The sequence below is a fragment of the Culex quinquefasciatus genome, chromosome 2 (genome assembly GCF_015732765.1).
Source record: "Culex quinquefasciatus strain JHB chromosome 2, VPISU_Cqui_1.0_pri_paternal, whole genome shotgun sequence".
Taxonomy (NCBI): Eukaryota; Metazoa; Arthropoda; class Insecta; order Diptera; family Culicidae; genus Culex; species Culex quinquefasciatus.
In genome coordinates, this window is record NC_051862.1 from 172,254,773 (window position 1) to 172,264,367 (window position 9,595).

The following is a 9,595-nucleotide window of genomic DNA, read 5'->3' on the forward strand; positions in this document are numbered from 1 at the left end:
TTACTTCCGGAGTAGTCTACCTAAATCATCACGAAATTTCCATTTCCCTCTGTCGAACCCTGCCAACTCAAGCCCTGTATCGCTATCTTCACTATCTGTCCCGTTCAGTCTAGCATCTACAAAGTGCTCGTCATCTTCGTCTGTTGGTACCAACGCCAAATCGCCACGCTGCTCCTCCGTGTCTGCCACCGCAGGAACCTCCGGTTGAAGCTCTACCTCCTCCGGAGTGGGACTTGTACCGGACACGTCGTAAACTGGGTCAACCCGTTCCTCGTTTGCAAACAGCTCCACGACCCGCTTGAACGGTGCCCGATACACCGTTACACCCGGCTGCTCCTTCGGCCTCGGGGGAACATCACTCATAGCCTTGTCACCTAGCTTGATACCACCTTCTCCTCCCTCCGGTGCGACCGTAGTGTCCGCTAGCATTTGGTTGAGGTGCCTCTTGATTTCCCGTCCACTGCTGAGCTTTACCACGTAATTCCGTTTTCCCACGATGGCAGTTACGACCGCCGGTGTCCAGGCGGCCTTGTTGGGGTTAGTGTAGTCCCGCACCATAACTCGTTCGTTTAGGTTGAACCGCTGTTCCCGTGTTCCTTTGTAGTTGTCAACCTGTCTGGACTGCCGTGCGACAATAGCTTCTCTGGCCTTTTTCACCTCCTTACTTGGAACTCCCCGATCGTTGCTTCTCAACAAATCCAATGTTGAGCGCGGTTGTCTCCCAAGCATCAATTGGGCTGGTGAAGTTCCCGTTGAGCAATGGGTCGCAGATCTATACCCGAGCAAGAAATTAGCCACTATTTCCTTGACGTTGGTAGATCCACTCGCAAACGACTTCAATAAGGAGGCCTTGAATGTTTTCACCGAGTTTTCCGCTTGACCGTTTGTTGCAGGATGCCCCGGACTTGTTAAAACCAGCCGAACGCCGTTCGCCTCCAGAAAACTCCGGAACTTCGCAGAAGTAAATTGCGTGCCGTTGTCACTAACGATTTCATGCATCAGACCAAACCGAGCGATACACTCAGCCAGCTTTTCAAGGACAAACTCCGTGTCGCACTTCTGCGTTGGGAACACTTCCACCCACTTTGACAAGGCATCCACGACGATCAGGAAACTCCAACCTTTTACAGGGCCCGCAAAATCAAGATGGACCCTGCTCCAGACTGACTTTGGTGCCTCCCACGGAATCAACTTCGCTTTCTCTGGCGATGGCCTGTTCACCAGACATGCCTTGCAGCTCTTAACGTGTGTCTCCAAATCATTGTCGACTCCTGGCCACCACACAAAGCTTCGCATCACCGTCTTGCACTTTCCGATTCCCATATGTGACCGGTGAGCTTGTTCCAACACTGCTTTCCTTAACGCTGTCGGCACCACGACTTGTACTCCTCGCATAATCAGTCCATTCTCCAGCGACAGCTCGTTGAACACTTTTCGGTACGGACTGGCCTTCGGGTCACTGGGTCGTCTCCCGTTCAACAAACACTCCCGAAGCCCCGCCAGCTCCGGATCGTTGCCAATTTCGACACGGACGACGTCATCGTTGATCACCTTGGCCTGACCAGTGTTAATGAAGTTCAAGTAGGTGTCATCCTCCTTCCACAAGGTCCACGACTCAAAAGGAGCTCGAGACGGGTAGTCTGCTATATTGCCCTCTGAGTTGACGTGCTCGATACGGTAGCTGAATCCGCCCAAAAAGTTCGCCCATCGCTGCATGCGGCTCGCTGCAATCGCCGGAATACCTTTGTGAGGGTTCAATATCGAAATCAGCGGCTTGTGGTCCGTCCGGATCGTAAAGGTGTTCCCGACCAGGTAGTGGAAAAACTTGTTCAGACCAAACATTATCGCCAACCCTTCTCGATCCAGAACGCTGTAGTTTCTTTCCGCCGCATGCAGCACTCGCGACGCAAAAGCTACCGGTCTCTCCGGCTCATTTCCCGCCTTTTGCACCAAGACCGCGGCGACGCCTTCCATGGACGCATCGCACACAAGCAGCAACTTTGCATTCGGGTCAAAATGAGCCAGCATGACGTCTTCGCAAATTGCGTCTTTGACCTTTACGAACGCTTCGCGACATTCGCTGGACCACACGAACTTTGTCCCCTTCTTCAGTAGGCGATACAGAGGACTCATCATGTCAGCGATGTTCTTGACGAAGCGGGAGTAGTGGTTGACCAACCCAGCAAATGCCCTGACTTCTTGCACATTCTTCGGCTCCTTAGTCATCCGGATAGCCTTGACCCGCTCGTCGGTCTTGCACAGTCCGTTGGCGCTGATGACATGTCCAAGATACGTAACCTCCTTCTTGAAAAACTGGCACTTCTTGAGGTTCAACTTCAGCCCCGCTTGCTCCAGCACGTCGAACACCTTCGCCAGGTTCTCCAGGTGCTCCCTGTCGGTTCTACCCGTAACTAGCACATCATCCAGGAAATTCTGCACACCCGGAATACCACACAGTAGCTGCTCGATGATCCTTTGCACGATTCCCGATGCTGGACGAATCCCAAACGGCAGCCTATTCATCTTGTACACGCCTTTGCCCGTGGATATTGCACATACTTCCCGAGATTCTTCGTCTAGCACGAACTGATTGTAGCACTTTGACAGGTCCAGCTTGCTGAACCTTTTGCCCCCGTTCAACTTGCTGAACACTTCATCCACGGTTGGTAGAGGGTGGATGACATCCTTTACGTGCATATTCACCGTGGTCTTGTAGTCCCCGCACAACCGGATACTCCCATCTGCCTTGATCACCGGGACCAACGGGGTTCCCCAACTCGACCGGTCGCACTTGGAAATCACGCCGTCTCTTTCCATGGTGTCTAATTCTTCAGCTACCTTGTCCACAAACTTGTAAGCCACCGTCCTTGGCTTCCGAAAAATCGGCCTCGCATCCTCCTCCAGCTCGAGCTTAATGGTGCCGTACTTGAACGTTCCCAAGCCTTCGCTGAAAAGTTCTGCATGGCTGCTGACCATAGACTGCACGACGCTTTCCGCATCCGCTTCAACCGAGTAGAGGGACGACACACCGAGATTGAAAGCACGAACAAAATTTCGGCCAAGCAATGGCGGGCCACCGTTCTCGATCACTGCGAAGGCCACTCTCTTGCGTGCACCCGCGTAAACCAGGTCTGGCTCAATCACTCCTCTCACTACCAAGTTTTCTCCGCCGTAACCACTCAATTTCAACGACGATTGGCGCAAAACACAGTCCCTCAGGTTCTCGTCGTAGTAGGCTAAAGACACCGCCGATATCGCTGCTCCGGTGTCTAACTGCATCACGTGGTTCTGTTTGCCTACTCTAACTCCTAGCGTCATTGGCCTATCGACCGCAAGCTTCTCCTCCACCCAGTGTATCGAGTTGAACTCCCACTTACTTATGAAGTTCTGCTCCAAGTTGATCGCGTCTGAGGCACCCTCAGCAACGCCGCTTCCGTCCCGCTGATCCCCGAGGAAGTAGTTTCGCTTCACCGGGCAAGCCGCTTGCAGATGTCCCTTCGCGTGGCACTTTCGGCACTGGTAGTTCTTGTACCGACAGCTGTCAGCCAAATGTCCCGGCTTGTTGCACACCAGGCAGCGTCCCGCGTCGGTGCCGGCCGTCTTCTGCTCTGGAACGGATCGTCCGCGCTGTGCCGGATGCTTGCCGCGCTGGAACTGGAACAGCGATGACTGCCGGGGTTCTTCCGGCTCGTACTTGACGGCAATCTCCAGCGCCTTCTCCAAGGTCAGCTTCTCGTCTTCTTCGCAGATCCGTTCGTACGCCTTTCCTTCCAAGCCGTCCACAAATTTGTCGACCAAACTGTGCTGCAAGTGGTCCCCCATCTTACAGTTGGAGGCCAGATTTTTGACTCGTGCCGCCCAGGCATTGACGCTCTCGGGGGGGTCGGTTCCTCTTGTGGCTCTCCAGAAAAGACGACGTTCTTTGTGGACGATCACCGGTGGTGTGAAGTGCTTCGCGAACAAATCACACAGCTCGTCATACTTTTTTGCTGACGGCACCTTCGGCATGCAAAGATCCCGAAGCAGCTTGTATGTTTTCGGCTCACAGTGGTTGATGAGCACTGCCTTCTTCTTCTCTTCTTCTTTGACGTCGCAGGCCACAAAGTACTGCTCCAACTGCTCCCGGAACGCCTGCCATTCGTCAACATCCCCGTCGAAACATCGAAACGACGGCCCTTGCGCCATCCTTTCGGTCCGATTCGCGCAAATTCGATCGAACTCGTCGCCAATGTAACGTACGAAAACACCGTTTTACTATTTAGTTAAGACATTTATTCCGTGCCGCGAAAACGTGTGTTGACACAAGCGATCTCTCACGTCGACTCGCCCTGGCTGCGTACTTCTGTCCGCTCGACTGACAGGCACGAGGGGCGACTCAATGCTCATCCTGACTCCTACGTCACAAACACTGAACGAGTTCATGTACCGGATCATTGCAAATCAAAAATCATAGTCATGAGCTTAAAACTTTCGTTTATTTTTTGCATAACGTTTCTATTCCAATCAAACTCAACTGTTTATAAGTCTAAAAATCAGCTAGTAAAAAAGGTTGCATCTACTCGCTATTATTAGCCGAAAACATTGAACTATGATTATCCAAAAAATATCTCTGCGGTTGAATTCGTTCGAACAAACTTGATCTAGATGCATGCTGGTGTTGTACAATTCGTTACAATTTTCGTGTCGTTTTTTATTAATCTACTGGCCAGCCACTTCCGCCCCTGTTGCTGCCGCCGTCAGCTTCTCCGCCCGTTTGGCCTTGGCTTTTCTGTCCTTGGCAATCAGCACGCCGACGCCGTACAGCACAATCCAAAAGATGTACCCGAAATGGTACACCGAGTTGTAGTAGAACCAGATTTTCTCAATCGTCAGCAGTAGAAAGGCGATGCCCATGTAGGAAAAGGCAAAGAACTTGGAGATCCAGCAGATGACGTTGAGCACTTTGAGCTTCGTTCCGGTAGCATTTTTGATAAACAGCTTCACGTACAGATCTTCGATGGGAAGGTAGAAGGGCGCGGCGCATATGCAGAAGTAATAGCCGGCGTAAACGCCATGCCAGATGGCGGAAACGGCCAGCGTGGCGAGTGTGCGGTACTTCTTACTCGGGAACCGTTTGTACACGTACATGGCCATCCAGTACTGGACGCAGGTGTTCCAGTAGCGCATCGCCTCCCGGAACGTCCAGCATCTTTCCGTATTGATGACGTCGATGTTGCGCACCGTTTCAAAGTCGTACTCGTGATCGTCCGGGTTTGCGATCATGGCGCTGCAATCTTTGCTCGGGCCGTGACCACTTTTGTTAGCGCACAGCTTCGGGTACGCCCCGAAACCGGCCATCGTGCAAACGCACTCACTGAGCAGTATGCCGGTGTAGATGCGCATACGGAAGATGAAGAACGTCGGCCACACGTACATGAGGCGGTAGAAGAACGAACGCTCCTCGTAGAACTCCGCCGATGTGGCGTACTGGAAAGGGGAGGAAGGGAAAGTGTCACGCCTTAAAGGTTGATGTAGTTCCACCATAAATAACTTACGTTCAACGGCCAAACGTAGGAGATTAGCAGGAATAATCCAGCGTAGAGGGGGATAACCTTTAGCTTTTCGACAGTAGCTCCGATACAGTCGGCTTTTGAGCTGAACGGCAGGTACAGAGCATCGCGGTATGTTTTGTACGTAAAGTAAGGGCCCGTGAGTATGCCAACGTAGTTGAAGCAGTAATGGAAGACATTCTGCAGGTCGAGTTTCAAGAGAGCTTTCTCGTTTTCGCTTAGTTGTTCCGCTATGGTTTGCGAGTCGTCATCCTTCTTGGCCTTTTCGTCACCCTGGGTTTTGGTGTAGGCCGCGTTGACCTCGAACGCCAGTCCTACCAGCTTTAGGGTGAGAATCCTAAAAACGAAACTCGTTAAAATTTGCTACTCAAACTGATCGATAAGCCACTTACATCTGTATCATGTTGGTGTGACCTGGTGGGGCATCGAAACCCAGATAAGTAACTGACCGAAACAGGAATAGGTACCCAAACATAAAACCAAACGTGACCAGATGACATGTCCTAAAATAAAACCAAAACATGAGCAAGGCGAATCTCCTAATCAAGAAAGTGGCTCAGCTTACTTGCGATTAGCATAGACAATGATAAGGCTGGCCACCAGGTAGCAGAAGAGCATGTGCACGGTGTGAAGTCCGGACACGGAAACCATTACCAGAATCCCAAGACATGTTCCGAGCAGCTTCTTCTCCTCGGGATCCTTAAACTTTCGGTAGAAGTGACCGAACCCGATACACAGTCCCAACAGGACCAGATAAACGATGTCGTCCTTCATGATAACGGGAAAAGTTGAACGGAGAAAACCTCACTTTTTCTGGGGCAGGGTGATCGATTTCGAATTGCACTCAGTTCCACATCACAACACACACACGTACAGCCCTGAATGTTGTGCGATTAAAACGATGGTTAAATAATATACCCTAGTTTAGCAAAATTCTAGCCGAAAAAGGTACACAACCTACTGCAGCAGCGGCAGCAAATCGTATGACTTTTCGCGGCAGTAAATAAAAAATATTGACAGCGAGCAGCGAAATACGAAGAGCCGAGCGACGATGATGAATGAAAAGCTCGCCGTGCTATCGGTGAGAGAGCTTTTTGGAGCTTTGCAATGTTGCTGTTCTAAAAAAGTACACTCAACCCCCGGTTGTTGGTCACTTTTTCGTTTGACACTTTTTTAGTTTGTACCCCGTTGGTTGGTTAAAGTCAAACTAAAAAGTGACGAACTGTCACTGTTTACATGGCGCTCACGCACACCATCAAAACAAATGTTTGGTAGTATGTATATGTGTGAACGCCGTGTAAAAGGGGTGTCAAACTAAAAAGTGACCCCGTTCGTTTGACAACAGTTGGTGTCAAACCAACGGGGTTTGAGTGTATGTTGACAAAACAGTGAGGCTTCGTGTTGAGCGGAGGCAGGAAAAACTACTACGGTTTTTTTAAGATCATAAGATCGTATATTGTATGAGTATGTATATGTTTTCAGGATCTAATAAAAAAAGTCTGAAATGTTATTGTAATAAAATAAAAACATACCAAAACACTGCCATGAATCTTTAACAAAATGTTGAATTTTTCTATTGTAAACTTGAAAAAAAAGAAAAGAAATCAAAATATAAAGCTAGAACGCCATCTTCGCTTAAAAACCTGGATTTCAAACTCGACTCTTTGGCAAAGTTGTTCCTGGTAGAGATCCTGGAGCTTATTAGAGAACGGCCATCTCAAAACAAAAGTACCAATGCCGTTTTCACCACAATATTCCTCTAATTGGTCGCAGTGGTATCAAGGCTCAACAAAAAAAAAAAAAAAATGCCGCTGAAAAATGGTCAGTTTCGGATCGGATCGGATCAAAAAAGAATCTGAAAAGAGTCACGCAGGTGCAAAGCACTACGTTGCGCAGCTGGACACACCTAGACGAAGCACTCACACTCATACAGCGCGCGTGTGTACACGTTGCTGACCAATTTCTTGGCACACGAGAGTGCTTCGTCGTTTTAAGATCACGTTTTATTTTTCATGTGATAACTTATTCAATTAGGTTATTTTGCAAATATTGATTATCCTGGTCTTATTCTATACACTGTTCTCTAATAAGCTACAGGCTCTCTAGTTTCTGGCACACGAACTGAGGTTTTTGAAAAAAATCAGTAGTAACAGTTCAATAGGGCGAATCTGCGTTTGTAAACAAGCAGTCTATCCCTCTCTTACTTGACGTGAACTGTCACTTGCGCAAAACGGATAGACTGCTTGTTTCAATTTCAATTTTAATTTTTTTAATAGAATTTAGCAGTTCTGTTCCAGAATGAGCAATTCCAGCCCAAAACAGTAATTTTTTAGGTACTTTTTTCTCGACCCTCTCAATGAAACTTTTTAGACATGTTATCCTACATTTATGTAAGCCATTTTTGTGTATATGGAGCCAGTTTCACTCGATAATGACATTAAATAAGGGCGTAAGTGTTTTAAATATTCTTGTATTTCGTAATTTAAATATTGTTGTATCTCAAAGCCGTTACTTCGTATCAAAAAGTGATCATAGACAAAGTTGTAGGAAATTTGACAGACTTCCCGAAAAAATACACTGAAAGAAAATAACACTCCTCTTTTATGAGATTTTCTAACTTTTATGTTTAAAAGTCAAATTTGAAGGTGAGCCCACGATTTGTTTTCGTTCAAATTTTTTTTTGTGAAAATAGCTTAAGATGTTACAAAAAGACTCACGAAAAATGCAGGATGGAGCAACTCACCTTAAAAAAATACAAAAATCATTTACTGAAACTGTTTTTTTTTTCAAAAGTGTTCTAAACATCAAAATTTTTAAAAACCGAACACGAGAGTCGATTCTCCAGACAATTTTACATAAAAGTCTCCATATTGACCATTGTCCTAAGTTCAATCCTTGTGAAGCTACAGTGGTTTTAAAAATAAAAATCGATGCCAACATTTCAAAAAGCATCATGTACAAACTATGCGTTTTGAGAAAAACGCATTTGAATATTGAGCATCCATTTTCAATTCCCATTTTAATATAAAAGCAAAATAAGATGTTCTAATGATAACAAACGTTTAAAAACCTTGCTTTTATTGATACTTGATCATCCAAATTCGATAAAACATTGTTTCCGTAATTTTATTTGAGAAAAACAAACATAACTTCTTTTGAAATCACCAACGTCTATATCACCCTGCTGTCATTGAGGGGAACGCTTTGTTATGAAGCGTTTTTCTTCGCCGAATGTACATGACGCTTTTTTCATGATGCTTTTTTTTCGCCACGGGGTTCATGTAGTCTTTTATTTGACAGGGCTATATACTTGGCTATATATAAACAGGGACTGTTGATGGTAGAGAATTTGTTTATGTTACTTTATTTAATATCATGATTAAACAGACTTTACTGAAGTAACTTTTGCTCATTTTTGGTGGAGAGGTAGCTTTTAAGGAGTACTTTCAGAATATGCAATAACCCAGAAAGTGTCAAAATGTGCATGATGCCTTTTGAAATGTTACCGTCGAAATGTTGAAGAAATAGGTGTTTTTATGGTTTTTGGCAATTTCTATATGATAGACTTGATTTTTCAGTCTCAAAAATGTTTTTACCGGAAAGCTCGTCAAATTTCCCATAAGTTTGTCTTTTTTTTGTAGAAAACCATGCTGCCCCTGATCGCATAAATGTCCCATATGCATTTTCATCGATTTTGAGTTATTGATGCAGTTTTGTTCAGATTCGTGTGATCTTTCATACAAGCCTATAAAATCGAGTACTTTGTTCTAGGAATCAGAAGGAAATCCAGTTTTTTTCCGGAAAACTTAACACGTAGCCTTATGTGTGGGACAAACTTAAAATGCGTTTTTTTCAGCTTGCTGTTTTGCATATGGGACATTTATGTGAACATGGGCAGCATGGGAGCGTTCTTTTATCACGTAACGCAAAAAATCGGATTTAGACCCCCTCTCTCCCCCCCCCCTCCCATCGTAAAAGTTAGTGTATGTTTGTGAGGTGATTTTTATCAATTTATTTGCAAAATAAACTACTAAAGTAGGGATTAT

The 9,595-nt window shown here is 46.4% G+C and overlaps 2 protein-coding genes across 2 annotated transcripts; both read right to left on the minus strand.

Moving 5' to 3' along the window:
- LOC119766403 (uncharacterized protein K02A2.6-like) lies at positions 1-4,185 on the minus strand. The gene has a single exon (XM_038250931.1). The coding sequence runs from the start codon at positions 4,183-4,185 to the stop codon at positions 1-3; it is 4,185 nt and encodes a 1,394-aa protein (XP_038106859.1).
- A 273-nt stretch (positions 4,186-4,458) lies between these two features.
- LOC6037541 (lysophospholipid acyltransferase 7) lies at positions 4,459-6,556 on the minus strand. The gene is made up of 4 exons (XM_001847389.2): positions 6,115-6,556; positions 5,942-6,052; positions 5,535-5,886; positions 4,459-5,466 (listed from the first exon to the last, which is right to left on the minus strand). The coding sequence occupies exons 1-4, from the start codon at positions 6,321-6,323 to the stop codon at positions 4,699-4,701; spliced, it is 1,440 nt and encodes a 479-aa protein (XP_001847441.1). The 5' UTR covers positions 6,324-6,556; the 3' UTR covers positions 4,459-4,698.
- Between the last annotated feature and the right edge of the window lie 3,039 nt (positions 6,557-9,595).

Excerpts from the sequence above, each read along its gene's own strand:
- LOC119766403 (XM_038250931.1), bottom strand. The coding sequence starts at position 4,185 with ATGGCGCAAGGGCCGTCGTTTCGATGTTTCGACGGGGATGTTGACGAA.
- LOC6037541 (XM_001847389.2), bottom strand. The coding sequence starts at position 6,323 with ATGAAGGACGACATCGTTTATCTGGTCCTGTTGGGACTGTGTATCGGG. Across the intron at positions 6,053-6,114 it reads ATTGTCTATGCTAATCGCAA|GACATGTCATCTGGTCACGT; the intron begins GTAAGCTGAGCC and ends GTTTTATTTTAG. Across the intron at positions 5,887-5,941 it reads CACACCAACATGATACAGAT|GATTCTCACCCTAAAGCTGG; the intron begins GTAAGTGGCTTA and ends TTTCGTTTTTAG.